Source organism: Plectropomus leopardus, chromosome 6, assembly GCF_008729295.1.
Source record: "Plectropomus leopardus isolate mb chromosome 6, YSFRI_Pleo_2.0, whole genome shotgun sequence".
NCBI classification, from domain to species: domain Eukaryota; kingdom Metazoa; phylum Chordata; class Actinopteri; order Perciformes; family Serranidae; genus Plectropomus; species Plectropomus leopardus.
In genome coordinates this window covers 34,180,387-34,203,917 of record NC_056468.1, presented here as the reverse complement: position 1 = coordinate 34,203,917, position 23,531 = coordinate 34,180,387, and the positions used below count along the sequence as shown (strand labels likewise).

Genomic DNA, 23,531 nt, shown 5'->3' with positions numbered 1-23,531 from the left:
TGTTGTGCTGCAGTTCGCCATTTAAACTCGGTCTCATTTTACAATTTCAATATAAGTCAAAAACTCTGCATGTTCATTAGGCACCAAGAACTGCCAGACCTTTGATGTAAATAAATAACCTAAATCTGCACAATAAAATCATCAAAGCTAAAAGAGAAATGCAAAAACATGAAACCCAGAACCTCTCTTAGAGGGTTATATTGTTTAGATATTACTGAGAATTAATAATAAGTAGATAAAAACATCAGTTTCAGGAAGAAGGCTGCTGGGTTTTGGTATGGCTGATACATTTCACTGTAATTCTGTTTATACATATGTAAATATGCATAAATATGCAAATAATATATGCATATATGCAATAATAGGGTAGTTGCTTTGCACTAATGGCTGTTCACCCCCAACAGAGATGGACAAAAAGTTACATAAACTCCGGTTTATAACACAGTGAACAGGAGTTTCTAGACAGCCAAGCGACACTGATTAATTCCTAATTCAGTTACTGGTTGTACAATCTCAGAACCCGTTGGCTCTCAGTCTGCCTGTGCTTGTTTTGGGTTCACAGGGCAGGTGCTGTCCGACACTATAACACTGTGACCAGTTTTGTCCAGCTGCATTCTCATCTGATGCAGTCCAGCGTCGTTTCATGCATACACAAAAGGTGCCTCTGGGTGTCACGCTCTTAAAGCACTGTCAAAGCGGCACTATTTTATGAGTTTGGAATGAGAACGGGCTGCAATCTTGCTGAGTTGCTTTGTGGCAGTGATGCTTCTTCTGCCTCTCCAATTAATGTTTGCTGCTTATAAAAAAAAAAAGAAATCTGTAACTTTTTCACAAAAAATAGCAATGCTGTTTATCTGTTCTCATGCCAGTGAGAGGACTCTTGTGAGGAAAATGGAAGCATATGTTGTGTAAAGCATTTGTACAAAGAAACAATGGTGTTGTTTCTTTGGTGGGGATGGTTTCAAATTACCTTGAAATACATAATATACTCATAAAGTTTCTAAATTTACATTTATGTTTTCATAGTGTTTCACCTTTTATCTGGCACAACAATGCATAAAATCTATAAAAGTGAATTTATATCTGTAGGACAGTTGCTTTTAGAAAGAAGTACTTTTTACAACCATCCAGATGATGTGTGTTCATATCCCGTCCTCACCTCTTTTCTACTCATGCCAGGGCCCACCTGCTCTGACCGCAATCCAAAAACAAGACGCTCAGAACACATGGCTCGATCACTGTTAGCTTAATACCTAGTCATTAGCCACTAATAACCACCATTTAATAGTGAATTTCTTGTTATCCCTCCTAAATGAGGCTTGATAAGAAATTTGTTAATTGACGGGAAACTCAAACTTGCAGCGGTCCATATGTTCTGCTGAAGTATTATTCACTCTCCGTGACTGTGTGTGTTGCTTTAGCTACTGGATGGGGTAACCCCAGTCACTTGCCTCCTCAACACCTGTGTTTACTTTGGGGCCTCGGCCCCCATGACCCAGCAGCAATCCTTCACTCACTCAGAAGATGGAGTGAGGTTCCTGCCTCCAAATATGTGCTGTCCGTGCACTTTTACCACTGTGTGATTCCTCTAAGACTTTCATTATGGGGCTCGGGCCAAACGACTAGTATAAATTACAATCCTTCTCCAAATTCTAGTAAATTTAAACATTCAGATCCTGTTCTCTTTTACTGTAATGTTAAGCTAGGCTAAGAGCAGACATTGGCTTTGGCGTTGGGCCGCGCTTGTTGTGGCCGTTGAGGCTTTTTAAAATGCTTTGGGTATGGAAAGTGGATTTGGGGAGCCATTAATGTAGAAGAACTGAACTTGTCTTCTTTTGTGGAGGCAGACGGAACTGGATTAAGCAGTTTGAATATTCTGAATGAAAGAAACAGATTTATGACATGGGGGTTGCTGGCTCAGACTAGCAGGTGTTTTCAGGAAAGTTTGTGGTTATTGCTTCCCTTTCACAGCATCTGTTGAAGGTTAAGTATTGAACCTCAATAATATTATGGTACAGAGCAAACAAGTATTAACAATTACAAAACTCTGGATTCAGTTAATAATTTTTCCAGTTTTTAGTCTGCTTTGTATTTGGACAAAGTTCTCATGCAGCTGTTCAGATTTCTTGTACATTTTTGGTGTCTTTTGTTATAAAAATTAAGTTTTTGTTTTCATTTTTAAAAGTAAGTTACTGAAAGGAGTATGGTTTTAGTGCTGAAACTCAGATATTGAATCAGCATTAGAATTAGAGGTGATAACCAGCACTCAAGTCACTTACCGCTCATCAATGCCCATCTCGAGCAAGTACGTCAGTTGTTGCCATAATGCACCTGTAGTGTTAGGAGGAGGAGGAGATATAACAGCAGATGCACTGGTGCTTCATTAGTTAAAAAAAGTCAGCTGGTTCTCATTTATCCCTCAACGTGTCATACCGAAGCCAAAGGCGGCTTTTATTGTGTTTCTGAGATGCACCGGGCTTTCACAACAATGTAAACCCATCCAGAGCAGCTGATGTAGTATAGAGGACGAGACAGTGTGTGCAGGGTGGGAGGTAGTGGAGATAGTCGGATCAAATAAAACCTGACTTTGACTCAGGAGACCACAGTTTGTGTCCTGCTCGTAACCAAGTCAGCGTTGTTTGAATGTACATTTTTCGTGTAGTTGTCGCGAAATGACGTCTCTCACGTGGCATTTTTGCCTTATGTTACTTACCCTAACCCTATTTTAAACCTAACCAGATAGATTTGTTGTCTAAACCTAACTGTTATTGTTTCACAACATAAATTAAAGACGGCAGCCGCTCCAGTGTTTCATTATGAACAGCATGCCAGCATTGTGGAAACAAAAGAGGCGTGACAGACATGAAATGTAAAACAACAGGGTCTGCCTCTTGTGTGACATAATACATACAGGCTTTCTAAACAATAAAAATTGCTTAACATGACAATAACAATCATATACTTGTTCTGTTACGTGACAGCTAATGTCGTCTAATGCTTGGAGGGTAAGGAGCGCCCGGACCTCAATTTTTTCGCATTTGCGAACTTTTGCGCTCACTGCTACTGGCTGCTTTTTCAACCTCCCAGCGGCAGGTCGCGGCCTTAACACGCCGTCAAAACATCACAGCGGTGCTGCCTAAGATCCCGTCCTGCCAGCTGCCCTGTTTATACAGACTCTGTTTCGGTCTGTTATTGCCTCCAGCAGAGGCCTGAAGGCGAGTTTACTCTGCCCCCTCCATCATGTGATTGTACCTGTTATACAGAATGGCAGATTCCATCGAGCCGCATTCTCAAATGATGCCATCCGTGCATGTTGCATGTGGACGCGGCCAGTGCAATCCAGCCATCTGCTGATGCACAATAACAACGCCACCGATCATCGTTTTGTCCTAGCGCGTTCTCATCTACGCCGTCCAGCATTCTGGTTGGACGTGGAAGGTGGCTTTTGGAGTTACACTGAAAGCACTTACAGAGCGAATGTATTTGGCGAGGTCGGAGTGAGAACGTGCTGGTTGTTTCATACAGACGCTAAAGGGGCGTGACAAATCTTCAGTATTTGACAAACTGGCAGTGAAAACAGGTTGAAAATGTAAAAGTATGAAACTACTTGAATTTAAATTAGAATATTGGTGATTTAAATAAGGTAAAAATGAAGTCAGATTTGAATTATGGCAAAAAAGAGAAAAAAACAAACTTTAAGCATAAATTCATGGTTAACAGCTGGACAAAATTAAATAAAATCAAAAAAATTCAGCGCAGATTATCATTTTAAATAGTTAAAGGTCAATAGAAACATTGGTATAGTATGTTTTTTGTCACTGTACTACTGTAGATTTGATTTAATGACTGGCCTTTCTACATTTTTTTCATCGTCTTTCTTCTTCTTGTGCATTCTTTACCACATCTGAGAGGCTCCCAATGACCTGTTTACTGCCTTTAGGATGTTAACTCGCTGCCGATCTGATGAATGTTTTGCACAGTCAATTCTGGACGCGAGCCAGAGTTCTGTTGCTCGTACTGCAGTGTTAACTGTTCAAATATTAGTGCCAATGTTTTTTCAGGTGTGGACACATCACTGTGCGCCAAAACCATGTTTCCATGGAAACAGGCCAACCTAAGTGTAAAAAGCTGCCACAGTATCACATATAAAGTCATTAAACTCCTCTGATATGATAAATATTGCTGTGCATACGGAAATAAGGAACGGCAGCTGTGACATTCCTCATGATCTGTGAAGTTTTTTGTTTTTTCAGAGTAAAAGCATTGACTTAATATCAACATTTTTAATCATTTCTGTTAAAGACAAGGTATTTGGAGTATTCGGGAGTGTCATGGGAGCTTGGCAGGTTTGGTGAAGTACTCTGTACTGATGAGCTATGCTGGCTTTAATGTTCCTCATGACTTTGATTGCATGTTATCCCCACTTTATGCATTTCAAATACTGTTTACTTACTTAGATTTTACCCTTCTGAAACTCAGGCAAATTGGCTTGATTCTTATGAAAAACATGGAAAGATGGCAATGAGCAGCTTAAGCAGAAATGATCCCCAAATTATAAGAAATAAGTAGAAGATACAAAAAAGTTCCTGAAGCACAAAAAACCTCAAACAAAAAACAAAACAAAAAAAATTGAAAAATCGAAAAAAAAACAACCTGAAAATGAACTGAAAAAGACAGCTTTAAAAATACAATAAAATAACTTTAAACATGTACTCTTGTTAATTATTAATATATAGTAAAGTTTAAAAAAAAAAAAGAAAGAAATCAGTATTGTTTGTTGATTTAGGGTTCAAAGGTTTAAGTACTTGTGAAAAGTGTATAAATGCAGCACAAGAGAAATTTATATTGTGCCTATAAGTCGTGGAGACATGGAAAAGGAAATATCTTTCCTCTACAGTGTCAAATTAGATTAGAAAAAAATATTTTACTCAATCCACTTCAATAAGGAAGGTTGTTGAGTTAATTGTTACTGTTATAGCAGAGATAGGCCAGAGTGTCCTGCAGCTATGATATGCAAAAGTGTGAAAAGCTTCCATAAAGAACCTTTAAGGCTTCATGTGACTTTTTTTTCAGGTTAAGAGAAACATTTCAAACCGTTTGAGTGTTGTCTTTTCCAGGACACTGGCAAGTGCAGGAAAAGAACTCAAAGATAACTTCCTGAAAGCCCTGGCAGAGCGAGAGGAGGCCAACCGCAGTGGGAAAATGACTGTGAGTACATTATTACAGCACTCCAATTGCTACGTAATGGGATTCCCCTCAAATATTTCTGCAATTCCATTAGGATGGGAACAAAATCCATACTGTGTCAAGTTGAGTGGAAATGCCCCCTCCTCCACCCTCCCACCATTCCTCCCCAAATACCATGAGAGCCAGCTGCCCGCCCCTCTCCCATCATAAAACCCAGTTTACCAAACTCCAACTACCTTTTCCAAGGTGTTTTCTTCAGATCAAACCGCCAAGATAATCTCTTAAAGGGGCAGGGGTACAAGCCTGAAGGGTATTACCCCTATTGCTCAACAACATTTTGAATTTTCACAGCATAAACTGCATTATTAACCCTTAGGGCTCGCTTTAGTACTACTCACAGTCGCTTCGCTCTGTGCACAAAATGCTTCGTAATTAAAAGTTTGCTTGCTTGCTACAGTTAATATATGCCTACACTAAAATGTGAAATATAACAACATATATATTTTTTTACCATCAACTGTTGATTCTGTTTCCATGCTTATCGCCATTTCTGCCGCCCTGAAACGACATGCGCGTCATAACTCGGGTACCATCCAAATTTTCCATTAGTAATTATGACTTCGGAGAACTGTTAATGTGCTAGTAACTTGTATATACAATATTTTCGAGGAGCATGTGATCACCTTTCCAGTGGGAACAGTGGTAAGTTGGTGTGGGTGGTAAAGCAGTAACACTTGGGTACAGTCGGGCTCATGTCTATACAGCGTCTGCACAACATTCTCCAGAGATGCAAAGTGTGAGAGGAGCCAAGAATATGCTCGTCTGAGTGCTGAAAGATACGGATTCTCTCTCCCATCTCTGCGGCAGAGATCACTGAGGTAGTCGAAGAGCTATGCAGTGGTAACAGGTACAGGGGCAAAATAGGGTGCCACGGCCATCACAGCCCGTTTTCCGTGTCCCATCTTTGTTTTTTCTGCGTTCTTGCTCGGTGGTCGTATTCTGCAGTTGCAGCTGAGTTTTGCAAAGTTCCCGTTACAGATTAGTGAATTTCACAGACAGAGTGTCCAGGTGCAGCTGCCCAGTAGTGGAGAGAGTCTGGTTCATCAGACCGTGACCTCCAGCACACACCGGGGCTACTTGCAGCAGAGTGTGAAACGGTTGGAATGAAAAGTTTGAGGTACTCGGTCAGGATTCAGTTAACTAATTAACGGTTAACCGTTGACACCCCAGGCTCCAACCTTCATCTGTGGTGATCATTAAAGATACAGTCATTAAAATCATATGAACTGTGAGAGGAGCACTGACATGTGATGTGACCCTGGAGTGGAAGTTTAACTCTTTCATTTGAGGTGGTTCAGGCATCTGCCTTTCACATCTGTCCCCTCTGAAGTCAAGCTCAGCTGAGCCCAACAGTGAGGCGCTCTTGATTCATGGACAAAGCCTGCATGCTTAATTAAACTTAGATGCACCAGGGAGAGATTTTAACCTCTGACCATGAAACTGACTGTTTTTTCTACAAACACTGATTTTAACACAGTTCTCAGTCTCTACTTACAGTATATGATGAATGGAACGTGTACCATTAGGGGGTTGTGTTCGGCGTCGTACAGCGGGGAGGGTTCGTGTTGATTGACTTCAAATGATTCACTTCACGAAGATGCTGGAGTACAAAAAGGGAGTTTGGTTTGACCTCCGTTTACCTGCCCCTGTGGGCTTTGCAATTATGAGATCACATGAAGTGCACGAAGCGGAGCAGAGGTAGTAACACCAGAAGTTTTCCCGCTGGATGTTCGCTGTGTAAACATGCAAAAGCTCTCATCTCTTTCTTAACTTAAACCAGGAAACTCAACTTGCTTTGCTCGGGGGCCACTTTTGCAAAATGACAGGGGCCAGTTGTGGCAGCTCCATACATGTTTCCAGAATTTTAGGACATTCCCAGGATTGTAGGATGTTTCAAGGATTTTATGTTATTTCTAAGACTTCAGCATTGTTTCTAGGATTTTAAGATGTTTCTCAGATTTCAGGATGTTTCTGGGATTTTAGGACGTTTCTCAGATTTTACGATGTTTCTAGAATTTTAGGACGTTTCTAGAATTTTAGGACATTTCTAGGATTTCAGAACATTACTCAGATTTGTGGACATTGCTAGGACTTAAGGGCATTTCTAGGATTTTAGGATGTTTCTAGGATTTCAGAACATAACTATGTTTTTAGGACGTTTCTCAGATTTAGGACTTGGCTAGGACTTCAGTCAAGAGGTGCAGGAGATCCTCAAATAGCACTTTTTTTTAATAAAGAAGCTTTATCTGGATGCACTAGGGCACGTTATGTATACTAAAAGTACAAAAACTGCTCCCTCAACCACTTAATTTCTTTTGTGAATTAGAGCATTTGGAAGTTGCCGTAAGTTGAGCATCATTGACTGAAACCTTTTTCAAGATGTAGCATTTTTCTTTAAAGAAACTTCCTAGTGATTTAAAATATCTCTTTCTGTATTCAGAAAAGAGAGCCAAAGTTAAAAACATCAAAATATCATGTCGTGGATTACCATTATTGTTTGGCTGACATGATATTTTCCCACCTCCTCTTCTTTTTCATCTCTTAAGAGCTTCCTCTGCTGAAAAATTGGATCAGGAAGATGTTTATTTTCCTTTGAGGCCCGCTCTGTTTAAAATTGAACCCACATTTGTGCGCTTAATACCTCTTCTCTTTGAAACTGTTTAAGTAACAGGTAATCTTTATACAGTTTGACGAGGCTTGACCTCAGCCGTGTATTTACATTACACAGATGCATTCCAGACAACATTTGCACATGTGTGGACATACAGTGAAACATGTGTTGCACTGTGTTTCATACACACTTTACATCCATACTGTACTGTATGTATATTTTTTAACATTAATATTGTAATTCGCTGGTGTCCGTGTGGTATTTATACACATGTTACACATGCTGTATTTTCATACTAACATCTGCCAAACATTTCAAACAATTATGCAGTATGAAGAAGTTGGACACGGTTCGGATTTCTTCCCTCTGCCTTTGGTTGCACCTTTAATCCTCTTTATGCAAGTGTCAATTTACCCACGTTAATCTTCGATAAGGTTCAATAATAAGACCACCCAGTGTTGTGAGGTATCTTTCACACTGTTCAATGTTTCTAAGTGCCTATTGAAACACATGACTCGAGCTCCTCTCTGCCACGCTCCTCAAACCAGAGAATCAGTCCCACTAACGCGCTCCAGGTCCTCACATCTACCCGTATTTTTACTGCTCTCTAATGCAAAGCAGTCCTTGTCCTACACGTGTTTTCCACTTTTTTCCCCCATTATTTTTTATGTTTGCACATTATTGTTATTTTAAGTAGCATTTAAGTCATTTTTTCGTGCATGCTTTCCTTCAAATTTAAAATCCAAATCAAACACAAATGGCATATTTTTTCATGTCACTCTAAACTTTTACTGTCTTTTTTTGAAACTTAACCAGTGTTTGCTGACACTGGCTTAATCCCAATTCATCCCTTGCCCCTAAACCACTTAGCCCTTACCCCTCCGTTTTGTGCTTTCCTGTCGAAGGGTAGGGTGTCCCAATTCTTGTTTGGATAGAGGTGTAGGGCAAAGTGTTAGGGCTACATGCCGCTCCAAACGGAGGTTTTTCAGAGGCACACTCCAACCTGAGCATGAGAATTAATGGGCTAGATGGCTGCACAACCAACAAAAGAAACTCACAAATGTATTTTCAATGTATTATTGTCATTTTTTTTAATAACAACCATAACAGAAAACCCCTGCTAGAATGCTGATGTGCTGGCAGCTAATTAGTTATCCATTGTTTCCCATGAGGGACTTTCAGACCCCTTTGGGGACATAATTGATAGTTGATATAAAAATATATTTTAACCACTTTTTTTGGTTTTTTTGGTTTTTAAAAGGCCTACCTAAAATATCAATATCAGTCCAAGAGCGGGCGCTGTATTTGGAGTATTTTCACCGCTTTACAGGTCACACAGCCTTTTGCTATATTTCCCGTCCTTCGCCAGTCAGCTGTTTGGGTCAGAAAGTGATGAAAGCAGCTGCTATGTGATCCAACTGAAACGAAACTTCACATTGAAAACTCACTCAGTACAGCGTCCACTTAGACTGATATTGTATTTTTTCAGGTAGGCCTTTTTTGAAGTGGCTAAAACATGTTTTGATATCAACCCCTCTTTACAGTAAAGTAATACTGAGCCGTGGGGTGAGTGCCCCATCTCTTTCTGCAAACCAGGAGCGTGCTGACAGCTACTGTATGTAATACACTGACTATACATTAGCATCTCATACAGCCTCACTTCAAAAAATCCGCAACTATCACTTTGACTATCAGAAAGTAATTTCTTGATACTAAAATACGAAAATGAACTGTTCACAAAAAAACAGAATTTTGAGAATTATGAATTGTTTTTGTAACATGTACACACCCTAAAAAATGGAGCATACATTACATTTGAAGAAAAAACAAGACCTTATTTACAATTTAAAGGATTGTAAGAACAAAATCTTTTTTTTCCTTCTCTCCCTTTCTCCCTTTGCTTCAATCATCTGCTCTTCCTTTCCTCTCTCTCTCTCTTCCCTGTTTTGCAGTAAAGAACTGAAACAGTTTGGGAAAATGTGTTGTAGTAAAAGTATACATTTATTGTACAAAATGTAGTGGAGTAAAAGTGAAAGCTGATAGACATATAATCACTCAAATAAAGTGGAGATACTCCCAAAACAAATGTAAGTACTGCAACAACTTCTGTTATGATGGGCAAGGTGGCACAGGAAAACAAGGTGTAGGGGTGAAGCAAAGAAATGGGACTGGTCCACTGTCTCAAGTATCACCTACTTAATTTATCATTAAGCGTAAAGGACTGTTAGGACACGAAAAATCATCCATTTTAGGCCCATAATGGGCAAGATAAAGAAAATACTTAAAGCTGAGTTATTGGCTCTCCTTTGACGTTTTCATTGTCATCTTCCATGTCATTCATCACGGGTGTCACTCCTTTGTCCTCCTTTCATGTGACACTCAGCCTTTCAAGTCAGGTTGAAATTACACCTGTCACCTAATACACTTGTCAGGTTATTCTGTCTCTTCTGTCTGGCCCCAAACGGCTTTACAAGAGATTGATAGCGGACATAACTCTTGATGAACAGAGCTCGTCTTCCCTTTGTGTGCGGTCCCTGCCCCCTCCCTTCTATTTAGGATCAAGACAAAGGAACCCTAGAAAGCCTTTTTTGCATTCAAAATATTGACTTTAATACATTTTATTTCTTGTAGTTTTCTCCTAAGCGCTCAGTCAGTAGAAGGAGCCGTCCGCTATCTTTCTGATCAGCTGAACTTGTAAAGCTTTCAGTGCCTTGCCTTCATTGTGCTTTACCTCCCCGGCCCTGTTGCGAAAGCTGCTTCGCTGCCAAAAGTCACACACAAACAAAAGCTGCACCTGGGCAGCTTTGGCTTTATTTGCACTGGGTAAGAAGTTAAGTTTTTTATCAAATCCAGGTCACACCTGCACAGGGTGCCTGAGGGTGTCCATTGTTGGAAGGTTCACATCTGAAACTGGAGGTGTGCTGCCACCACCCACTCTGCTCCCTGTTTGTTTTCAGCTGTTTGTTGAGAGGCTCTGATGGTATCAGTGTGCAACACATCAAACTAATGTTAAACTAATGAATGGGCACAGTTAAAGGCAGTTATGCATGGAGCATTAATACACTGACACCTGTAGGGCTCTGATTACACAGAGAGATTGTGCCCATGACTCCAAGGATTGGATTAAATGAGATAAAAATAAGCATGCAGCATATTTTACTTTTCTTCCAAGTAAATGTAGAAGTTTATTAAAAATAAAGCAGAAATGTTCAGAAACTTCTTGTCTTATACAAGGCAGTATATATATATAGTAAGTTCTTCCACACCTGTAACCAAATCTGCACCAGAAACTAATTAAATGTTTAGTGGTTTAACTTTCCACCAGATGCCAGCTTACTGAGTCAATGGAGCACCACACTTAAAGAGCAATTAAACCCCAAAACCACTTTTTTTCAGTTGAAAAGTAATATATCTGAGTATGTAGTGTTGTTGATTGATTCAGGTCCAACTTTTGATATTTAGTGCAAAGTATTAACATTCAAACTTCCAAAAGTGGGGATTTACTAAGTACTTATTGTGTTTCACATGATTTCACATTTTGTCTTAAAAAGTAATTGGTTATTTACCAGTAAATGTGTGGGGCTAAAAAAAAAAAGATCGAAATTGACATCCCTAGACTAAAAATACCAAAATAGGACTCAACATGTTAGCTATTTTTCAATAATTTGAAAATGTATCCGGTTAACCAAACCACAGTTGTTTTACAGGTGTAATTTATTATAGTAGGAGATGGTATCATTTCATTAAAATTGATGATCTAGTTAGTCATGATGCATTAAAAAGAAATAACATAACAGACATGATGATTAATGATGATAACTGATGATTTTGTATTTCAGCTTGATCAATTGTTGAATGATTTTGTAATCGACTACCCTGAAAGTCAACATTCACTCACCTAAGAAGCCAATAATAAGCCATCAGTCACTCAGCAACGAGAGAACTTCATTAAAACAATGCACCTGGCACAGTGCCTTGCCACAAAGCGCGTACGATTGTGTTTGCTCTCAGCTGTTTCCAGAGCAGCAGGACTACCACAAAAGTCGGTTTGTTGTATCAGTAATAAAGAAAAAAAACGAGGTGAGTCGCACTCTACCTGTCAAACAAGAAATAACTGATAATATATTGGTTCTCCAAAAATTTTACCATGCAAACTATTTGACTTGACTCATTGGCTCTGAGAAGTTGGTTAATTGAATGTTTAACAGTTGTCTCTGAAATGTAATGTGAGAAATTTTACAATACCATAAAACAATGAAAATGTATGTTAGGAATCATCAAAATTCAAAAACAACAAAAATGAAATGATCGGCTTTGTCTGCATATTTGAAACCATTTCAAATATTCTGAATTTATGCGCATCGATACATAAATATTTTGGCATCTGATAACTAACCACACTTAATGGATTTTTACTTATTTAAGACCAAAAATAAGTATTTAATTCAGTTTGTGTGCAGTTTTTTCTCATTGCATTACACATGTGCATGATAATTTCAGTATATTTCACCGAAAGGGACATGCTTTGTAGTTATGACTGGTGAAAGTCAACAGTAAACCTGGCCAATAATTGATATTTGACAGCTAGTTTTGCTCACCAATAGACAATAGTAGATCAGTGTGGACATTTTAAATTTAATTAATATATTTTTCTGGAAGTGGCCACAGCAAAGTTTTTTATTATCAGAGATTTCTAATTTGTTTAACTGAACTTACTTTAATTTTGTTCAATATGAATGCATGTTTTTTTTTAAATCAAGAAACTGAGGAAAGCCGGTGAATTTTGTTTCTTCAATTTTACTATCTTCTCCGACTAATTTGACTGTTTAAAAATTATTTTCAGTCTCCCACCCATTCAGTTGTGGAATTTAGCTGGTTGGCCTGTGCTGTGTGTCTCATGCCCAGAGGGGACATCCTGCATAAAGGAAGTGTTTGTCTTTGGTCTGTGGACCCAGCGAGTTCTGTATTGATAAGCTCCTGTCGCTATAGATAATAAGGTGGTCAGTCATGCAGCCCAGAGATCAAGTATAGCATTGAAATTAAAGAGGAATTCCCAGCCCTATTGCATTACAAGCCGTGTGTGTGTCCCCGCTGCCCGGTCCCTTTGTCCCTGTCATGGGCAGTAAAAATAACAATGGCAAGTTTGATTTCAAAGCAGCAGGACTAAGGTGGACAGCCTTTAGAAAGGAAAGCGTCCTGCAGGGCTATCATATGACCTTGACTTGAATGGTGTCACAGAGTTGTGGAGAGGTGGGGATAAGGCCCCAACAGTTTGCAACCATCTATCAAAAGGACAAAAAAAGGACTTTTTGTCTGGAGAAGCGACCATTGTGATATTTGAGATCACCTGATCAGCATCTATTTTCTTTTTTTAGTTCTAAGACTAATTTCACCTGAGACAGAAAAACCTACAGCAGGGATACTCGACAGCCCAGTACATGTTTCTAGGATTTTAGGACATATCTGTGATTTCAGGATGGATCTAGGATTTTCAGACATTTCTGGGATTTTCAGACATTTTTAGGATTTTTGGATATTTCTAGGATTTCAGGTCATTTGTAGGATTTTCGGGCATATCCAGGATTTTTCTACAATTTTAGGAGAATTCTAGGATTTTACTGTGATTCAAGGAATTTAAGGCACTCTCTGACATTTCTCAGATTTTAGGATGTTTTCCAGATTTTACGACTTTTCTAGGACTAGGACACATTTCCAAGTTTTTAAGACACTTTTAGCATTTTAAGACATTTTTTTTAGGATTTTAGGACATTTCTTGGATTTTAGGGTGGTTCTAGGTTTTCAGAACATTTCTCGGGTTTTAGATGGATCTAGGTATTCAGAATGTTTTCAGTATTTCTGGACATTTCTGGTATTTCAGGACATTTCTGGGGATTTAGGACATCTCTAGAATTTTAAGATGTTTCTAGGATTTTAGCCCATTAGGGGATTAGCTAGGACCTCTGTCGGGGTGTTCGGGGCTCCTCCATCAAAACCTTTTTTGATAAACAAGCTCTATGATGCTGTTTTGTGCACACTGGCACATTATGTATACTAAAAGTACAAAAACAATTCCCAGTGTCAATCACTTTATTTTTATTTTGTAGTAGAAAATGGTTGAGGGGCCACCCTACTGGGGGCCATATTTGTCCTGCAAATGAAGTATCACTGACCTGCAGGATACACCCTAACGCTATTGTTCTAACTGCTGTTTTGCCTCTTTTCCTCTGAGCTTTGAACTGTCATACTTTGGCTGCTCTTTCTCACAGTTGCAGGTCTTGAGGAGAACCATAACATTTAACTGTGAAGTATTACTTTTGGCTGATTACAAGACGTGGATTTCATGGCCAGTGTCTTGGTCTATAAAAAGAAAATGGATAGCCAAAGCATTATGTGTTATGTTAGTGCATGCAGCCAACATGGCAGCTGTGCCCTGTCTCTCAATGCACCATATCTGCCACTGAGGGATTTGGAGAGGAATGAGGAAAAGAAAGATTAAACTGCACTCATGTTATATACAATTGTCCTCTAGAGCTCTTAATAAATGGCAATTGAAAGATAATAAAAGGCTAGATTAATCTGATCCATGCATATTTGAATTATTTTGACAGGGTTTCCTCTGAGAGATGCAGCTGCTATCAATGGCAAAGCTCTGACATGCAATATTTTCCTGAATGAAAGCATAATTAGTTGGTAGAGTTACAAAAGCCAAATCCAGTGAGAACACGCCGTGGGCCATTTGGAAGCCGTTTCAGGGCGGATGAAAGGTTTGTTTACCCATGAAATCAAACATCGCATATCCCAGAATGCAAGTGGCACTACTCCACTCACAGTTTTTACCACTGAAAGCCTGGATGAGCCCCGCTGTAATGATTTCTACTGCACCCCTCCCTCTTGTGAACAGCTGCTATTGTCCAGAGACATCGCCCCAAAAATGTGGCCCCCTGGACCATTTTCAGAGCAAATGAAAACGGATACACTTAATCTAATCTCTCAGGATTTTTTTTTCCAATGCATTAGTGTTTTTTTTTTTTTTTCAGCTGCATTGGGAAAACATTCAGCTTGTGGGCCATCACCATCAAAACACCCATCAGCTTGATTTGCTACTGGGAAGATGGGGAATCATATTAAGTGGTCTACATGTTATCAAAGGAAGTTTTGCATTACGTGGAGGCCATCTGGGAGTCTGGATAAACTATGGTTGCTCTCTGTCACCGCTCCATAAAGAGTTCTCATTTTGGACACAGCTGAAGATGTATTGGGGCACAGATTATTGAAGGGATTACTTTATTTAATTTTGGCATCAAGGCAGTCTCTTGTGTTTTGTCTTGGATTAATATGTCCTAAATCACAGTCAACAAAGACTGTAGATACACAGGAACTCACATCCTTATAGCCTTTTTCCTCTGTAACAGTTCAACAGATTGTAACAAAAAGAAACTTGATTTATCAGTTGTTGTTTTTTTGTTTTGTTTTTTTACAAAGTGACTTTTAGGATATACACCTTTATAGTGGCAAAATTGGGACTTATTGTATGTCATACCTACACTGTAAAATGTGACAAATCGGTCTAACTTATAACCTTAGAAACCTATTTCCTTGGATGAGGCATTTAAATATAACTTTTAATCTCAATTTATGTTTACTTTATATTTAATTGATACATTTACTTACATTAAGCTCATTTACTTAATTTTGTAAAGTTGTTGCAACTTAAAAATGACTTAAATCACATTGTTCCTTGTTAGTGTTATCAACTTCAGTAAACCAAGTTAGTCTGACTTAACTTGATCATGAAAAAGAAGATTTTGCCAATCATGATTGGCAGCATTGCACTCACTGTAGTATAACGTCCCGGTGCACATACCTGGCATTCCTTTAGTTGTATATTAGTTTTCTTTTTTTAATTGAAAACTTGAGCGTAGCAGAACATGCAGTCCATTGTCAAAACTACTTAGCAAAGTTTAGTTTGGACGTATTGTGATCTGAATATTTTCCTTTGGCATGTCAAGGTCACAGTCTTCTCCCTGTCTGAGATATTTAATATGTACCCTGAGGTTGATTTCATCCACTGCTGTAATCAATCATTATTTACAGCCATATTATCTTTTTGCATTCCTTTCATTTGCACTTTTCATGGACTCATGAACCTTAGTGTGTTTTCACTCCAACTCCCATCCATGTATTAGGAAGACACAGGGTGCATGGGCTTGTAATATGTTAGGGAGGATTGAACATCTGTGTTAAATACTACCTAAAGGTTTCTGGCTTGTCCCTGGAGGAATGTGCACCTGCCATGTGGAGGCGGTGTGTTTTGGACTCCTTAGGCTCAAAGTCAACACTTTGTGTAGTAAGGTCCTATAATAAACCTGCTACACTCTAAAATTTAGTCACTAAAATACCTTTAAATCAACAATAATGGATGAAAGCGCACAAATAACATCTTACATGAAAATGAATGCGTTTAATTTTACTCGTCAAATTGATTTACAGCCTCACGCACTAAAATAACAAAAGATATAGTTTTATCGATGCAGCCAATCCAGATATACATTTCTGCCTTTGTTTACATTCTGCGTCCCATCTTTCTTACATCATGTCTTTGGATATCCATCCAAAACAGTGATTAGACCGTTCCAGTTTGTGTCTGGACTCATCTTCTTTCTGGCCTTCTGTCGTGGAGGAAAGCCAAGAGTTACTCAACAGTCTGAACTCAACTTGTGAGACACATCTGCTCTGTGAGGCTGCATAGTCAGTGTGTGTGAGATTAATCTTTTTAAGCAATTTTGTAACTACTGTATCCATTTTAAAGAAGAGAAAACATGCAGTCAACTGATCTAAAGGAGGAGAGGGCACAAATTGTCAACTGATCCAGAGCCCCGATGAAGGGACATTTAAATCTAAAAATCAAATAATAAATCTGTTCAGACAGTTCAGTAGAGGTCTGTTTTACCACAACAGCATATTTTGGGAATGAAGTTAGAATAAAGTTGGGATTAAATGACCTTGGTGCTGTTTCTTCTATGACTGGATGACTGAGATGACTTGGTGTTCAGAAAAGAAACAGCCAACCAGCAGCGCCTCTTCCAGCTGCTGGACTTTGTAGCATGGCGTAAATACAAGGCATAACGTAGATTTATTGAATTAAAATGTGTCCTTGATCCTGCTACATCTTTGGAGTTGAAGGCTGAGTTGATAAAAAATCACCAGCTACTATGAAAAGTCCATCCGGAGTCTTGTGTCCTATCGGCTCTGAACAAAGTCCACCCATCCACTGCAAAAGCTTGATCTGGGATGTTGGGGGTTAACCATGTCTCTGTGAAGATGTGTTAAAAATCACATCTTATCCACATTATTCTCCTGCGACTGGACATTAGACAGAAGAAGGTTTGTTAGAGGAAATCCTCTTAGTCTAAGTCAGGTCAGCCTTGTCCTGATACAGGCTCTCCTCCCTCTCTTCGTCCGACGCTTTCCGTTTCATTTGTCCCCTCTGGTCTGACTGGCCGCTCGGCGTATGCCGTTGGTGGAGGTCGTATCGTGGTTTGCTGCATTCAGTCCAAACCCCAAACAACATTTCTTGCTGTTGATAAGTGCTTCTTTGTCATAGAAAAGACGTGCTTCAGCAGAAGGGGCCATGGAGTCGAAAAAATAGAAAAATATAGCAAAAAAGTAGCAAGGATGTGAGGAGCTACTGGCTGCTGCATCTACATGCGCCGCCAGCCTTTTATATTAGATCTTAAAGCTGTTCTGCAGCTCCAGTTATCAGCCTGTGAACCGACCGCTTCATTCTTTTCTCCTCAAGGGTGAAAAATCGAGCCTTGGTGTGTTAACTCCTTTAGCGATGCAGCAGCCATGGTATATTCCTAAAGCATTACCAAGGTTCAGTAGGTAATCATTTTGACTAAAAAGGTAGCCCTATGAGTGAATGAAGGAACCCATTTATGGTCAAAACACTGATACCCAATCTGGGAATTCAGCTAATGCTTATCCGCTCTTAGCAACATATGGAGCACATTCTTCAGAATCTTCTTTGTTTTATCACTACACACTGGACTGCTTTGGCTGTGTATTATTCCACCTGAGTAAATACTGGACGGCATCTCTCCTACTTAGAGCGGTGCACATGTCTTCCAGAGGCTTCAAGCCCCCTGTACCTTCTCTCCTCGTCTTCGGCTCGATCCCTCCACGCCACAAGAGCGAGTCCAGGACTTTGTGTTTTTGATTTGTATCCTGAGAGACCAGCTGCTGCTGATGGACGGTTTCTCATCAGGTCAATGTCAGTGTGTCTCTCTCTGTTTCCTACACACAGTCTCGCTGAAATGCCAAAGATTTGAGCTCATGGTTTAACTTTCAAGCTTCTAAAATTTAGACAGGCCAAATTCTCTGCATATTTTCTTGTCATTGTAATGCATATTAACATGTGGATGAGGTTCTCGCCAGAGAGAATTGCAGATGGTTTGAGTCTATTAACAGATACAAGGGATTTAAAATCAGTTACGTTTGAGCTACCTGCTGCTAAACAAAGGACATAAACTTTGGAGTCTTTTTCATCAAATTAACTTATTTATGCACGTCACCAAAGTACTGTACCTAATGGTATAAAGAGCTGCAGCTAAAGAAGTGTTGACCCTTTGATACCAGGAGCAACATCACTTTTCTTGTACTGCTTTCAGATGCCTTTAACAAAGATTTAAACCTCTGAACCTTTAGCAAACTGGTGTGATTTCTTTCAAAAACATGGGAAAAAATGCAGTTAGTTAGAAATATTCCACAAATTCCAGAAATAAGTAGATTTTATTTATTTATTTTTATTATTATTATTATTTTTAAAAAGACAGAGAAAAACATCTAGGGAAAAAAAAGGTAGGGAAAACTGTTTTCTGCAGTGTTTTCCAGAGCACAAGATGATGTCTTCAAATGTCATGTTTTGTTTACAGTCTAAGAGGCACAAAAAAAAATCAGAAAATATTGACTTTAAAGAAGCTAGAATTTCTTAAAAATGACTCAGACCAATAATAGATTATCAAAATTTTAAGGGTTCTTCTTGACAGTTTTGTCAAAATCAAGTAATTCAAATATTATTGATTCTGTGACAATTAATTTACATTATGTGCTTTCTTATTTTTTTCTTAATTTATATGCAATTTTGGACTTTTTATTTACAAAACTAAAAGGTTATATTATTTTGCTATTTGAAATGGAAAACCTTTGAAACTCACTATTTCAAAACCACTTTGAACCCAGAAAGAAACATAGAAATCTAAGGTTGCAATGAGTTAATCTATTAGTTGTTGCACCTTTAATGGAATAAACACAATTAACCAAACAATGAAAATCTTGTGTGTGCCAACATTAGGCAGAAATGGTTAACACTGGTTCCTAAAAAGGTACAAAAATACCAAAAAAATCTGGCTGTGTTTTGTTTTATTTTTGAAATGAGGAAGAAGAAAATTAACTTTATGCGTCACATTGACCTATATCTGACACTTACTGCTGATATATTTCACACATATGTGTTGAAACTGATAGAGGATTTTTGCTTTAATGAGCTTTGTTGGAGGGCAAACAAGAGTGAAAATGTGCACGCCCATATTTGTCAGAAAAGCAATATGTAACCTATTTATCTTATGTCAGATAGTGAGAGCTGAAGCCTTGAGTGTGCTGTATTTTGAATGCCTCATGGTGGCTTTAATATAGATGAGGTAATGGTCGGGTAGAGTCTCATAGTAAGGCACAGTTCTTTTAACATTAATTCTCTTAAGATTTTAGCATTTTAGTAGTTTTTATTTTTACCCCATTATTCAGTTTACCAACCTTATGTCCTCTGATTTCAACCCAGAAGAAAATGTTGGCATTTTACTTTTCTGCACACCACTATAACCTTATATATACATCATAACAATGTTTCTACGTAACATAACGTGAGTAACGTAGTGTATGAACTGGCTTAGTTATCGGATAGTGGATGGTGTGTCACCGTTACTGATGCCTACCACACTGCTGACTGCTGTTCAAGACCAACAAAAAACAAAATCAGTTGTGTTTTATCAAGTCATTGCTGTGTTTTCTGTGGCTTTTTAGCCCGCTGTTCTTTAAGAGGCCTTGAAGCCATCAAATGTGTGTTTTTTAGCAAACAATAACTGTATTTCCACAGGGGATAGTGCTGTGCAAAGTGGTTGTTTTTTTTTAAAGAGACATTGCTTTTCCAGCAGGGATTGTGCTCCCAGAATCGTGTTCGAATGATATGTCAGCTGGTTTTATCAGCTGATATTCGCCCGTCACAGATATATCGATATCAGCTTACACGTTGTCCAGTATGCACCATAGAACAAGTTTATTTGTTAACAGAACATAATGCAGAAAAAGATACTTAGAGTAATGTAGAATGATCAGGTTCAAGGAGAAGTCTTAAACTCTTGTCTGACTTCTCTCCATGTTGCACTCCCATCATTTTAGTCAGCTGTGTCAATAACACATAGGCAGATGCTTTTACATTTTGTTTACATGTTGTTCTAAACACTCTGTAAAAAATATCCTTCCTGGAAAGAATCCTCAAACAGGAAGTGATGATCTCTTGCTGCAGTAACATCAGTTTGGCTGCGATAAAGAGAACAGCAGCATGAGCACTTAATCTGAATATCTCACTAAAGAAACTCACATCAGAAATCCAATCACACCACCGCGCTCCTCTTTTAAACCAGCACAGAAACCAGTGGTCTCACAAATGATTAAACCAGTGACACTCAATTTACAGCCTGGGGGTCGAATCTGGCCCCTGATAGGGTGCTAGGTGGCGCCCCAACCATTTTCTTATTCACAATAAAAATAAAGTGATTAACATTGAGAATTGTTTTTGTACTCTGAGTATACATAAGGTGCCAAAGTGCATAAAACAGTATCAGAATAGAGCTTGTTTATCAAAAAAGTACCGATGGAGGATCCCCCAAATACCCAGACAGTAGTCCTGGCTAAGCCCCTGTGTCCTAAAATTGAAATCCTAGAAACATGCTAAAACCCTAAAATTATCCCAAAATTTTAGATATGTTTTAAAATCCTAGAAATGTTCTAAAATCCAAGAAACTTTCTAAAATCCTAATGATGTCCTAGAATCTAAGAAATGTTCTCGAACCCTAAAAATGCCCTGAAATCTAAGAAATGTTTTAAAATCCAAGAAAAGTCATAAAATCCTGGAAATGTCTTTAAATCCCTGGAATGTCCCAAAATACTAGAAATGTCCCTAAAACCCGAGAAATGTCCTTATATTATAGAAACATCCCAAAATCCTAACATGTATGGGGCTGTTGTGACTGGCCCCTGACCTTTTGTCATTTTGAGAAACTGGCCCTCAAGCAAAGCCAGTGGAGTGTCCCTGGACTAAATGATGCTGTTTATTACAGGAGCTTACTACAGCACATTTTTTGTCTCCTTTCCAAATCATACACACATATCCAAACTAACATTTGGCCACAGTTACCACAGCGGCTGGCCAGAACTCACCTGCTGCTTTAACTATTTTCTTTAGTTACCTACCAAAGTGGCTGGTACAGTAGATAAACTTCCAAACCACAGCCAGAGTTTCCCAGTATTTAGCTGAGGGCTGGTATTTACTTTCCATCCTGTCCTCTCTTCAGTTGTGTGCCCTTACAGTACTTCCAGCTCGACTTTATTTATCAGCGACGTATTTCCAGCCTCCATCTGGCTCAGCTGATATCACAGTGGTGGCCTGGTTGTAATATGGATATCCCCCTCATTTATCTTCTCCCCTGTGACAAAAAAACAAAATCTACTCATCTTGTCTTTGCAGAAAATAGTCTGATATCAGCCAGTGGAGGCCAGGAAAAGGGTGACAAAGATAAACACGTTTGCACCACCAGACGTGTAGCGTTGCTCTTATTGCTTTGGACAATGTTAGTGTTGTCTTAAACCACAAGTTTAGTTATTTCAGAGCCATAAAAAAAGCGGAGATCAAACGGAGTCACAGTCTCTATTATTCTTTTCCTCTTGCAGGGCAGAACTGAAGTGCATTTCATGGTTTGAAAAACACAGTAAAAACACTGTGAATTCCTTGTGCTGCAGTGTGACAGCCGGCGATTGCAGGAGTCTCATGGCAAGCCCAAAGGGGGAGCTTCTCAGCAGAGCTGCAGGCCAACTAAAACAGAATCATGTTTGAACACCTATTTCCACTGGGAAGGGGGGAGGGGGAGCTCCGCAAGCTTTAATCAGGATCTTAAAACAGGCGAGCCTTTGATAAAGACTGCGCTCTGTACATTTATCTTACTCCTCTGAAGGCTGCGCTGGCTTATGTCATCCACTTTGATCCTACTTTTTTGGAGCACGGTGTCGGACGTATCTCTGCTGCCGATAACACACTGGTCAAGTTGTGATGTAGAAAAAGGCCTCACCCCACCTTCCCCCTCCCTCACCACCACATCCTAAGTGCATGAGTGTGTGTGGTATGTTGTACCTCCCACGTTTTTTTTTTTTTGTTGTTTTTTTTCATCCTGTATGGAAACGGTGCCATTAATTTTCCGAGCGCTGTCATAAACATCACCTCCTGGTTAAAGAGGAGCTGTGACAGGGTGCTGCCCCACAATGTGCGAGGGCAACAATATTTGACTTGGACGTGTTCCTGGTGATGAGGCCAAACCCTGCAGCAGGCCTCTTGGCAGATGTCATGCCTGAGTGCTTTGGAATAATGCTGATAGGAGCTAAGCTAGACTGGACTATACCCATGACAGGCCCGGCTTGAATCCGTGCATCAGCATTCAGAGCACATGAGGCAGTGGCACAACACTTCTGCGTACAGTTACATTTACTTCAATAATCATACTGATTTAAAACAATGGCAGTCCAAGCTTTACCTAGCTCCTTAAAGCATCAGCCAACCCAATCGTCAAAGAAAGTGTTGGCTTTTTTGCTGACCACTGACACTTTACTTTTGTTTGGCGTTATGTAGCGGAACCTGGGGTAAACAAGTTGTTGGTTTTAGGCACAAAAACTGCTTGGTCAATATTAGGAAAAGATCATGTTTTGGCTTAATATGCCAGATTTTTAGTGTAAAATCCCTGGTGGAAAAAAGCCATGGGTTGCAAGTGTCAGATTTGAAAAAAAAAAAAAAACCTAAATAAAAATCAAGTACTGGAAATGATGTTCTGGTGACAGCAGATGCGGTTTGTTTGAGATAAACACAAGAACTGGCGACTTAGCATGAGCAAATACAGCCACAATGGTTGAACAGCTGAAAAAAGAGACCTGTGTACACAGAAAATACAACTTTATTAACCCTTAGGGACTTTCAAATTACACACACCCTGCACACAATATGTGCTTTTCAAAATCCAGCTTTAAGAGAATATTATAAATTGGTGTTATTTTCTACTTTAATTGAGTTAAATTTTTTAACCAACATGATTCCTAATCATAAATATCAAATATTCATAAATTTCCAGAATTTTAACCCTTGAAATGCCAGGTTTTTTGTCATGATGCCACCATATTTTTAATTTTAAAATAAATAGTGCAGCTAGTGGAAATAGCATGTATTTTCTCCATATGTCAAATATGGAAAAAAATTACGTAATTATGTGGAAAATAATAAAAATTACAAATTCCAATGCAAAAGACAGAAAGACACCCAGAAATAATACATATTATTATTATTATTTTTTGCACTTAA

General features: G+C 39.0%; 1 protein-coding gene across 1 annotated transcript in view; it reads left to right on the top strand.

The window, feature by feature from the left end:
- cfap299 (cilia and flagella associated protein 299) overlaps positions 1 to 23,531 on the top strand; it is a 91,890-nt gene that overhangs the window by 18,320 nt on the left and 50,039 nt on the right. The window contains 1 exon segment of the mRNA XM_042487771.1: positions 5,118 to 5,208. Within this exon segment, the coding sequence (XP_042343705.1) occupies positions 5,118 to 5,208 (91 nt within the window).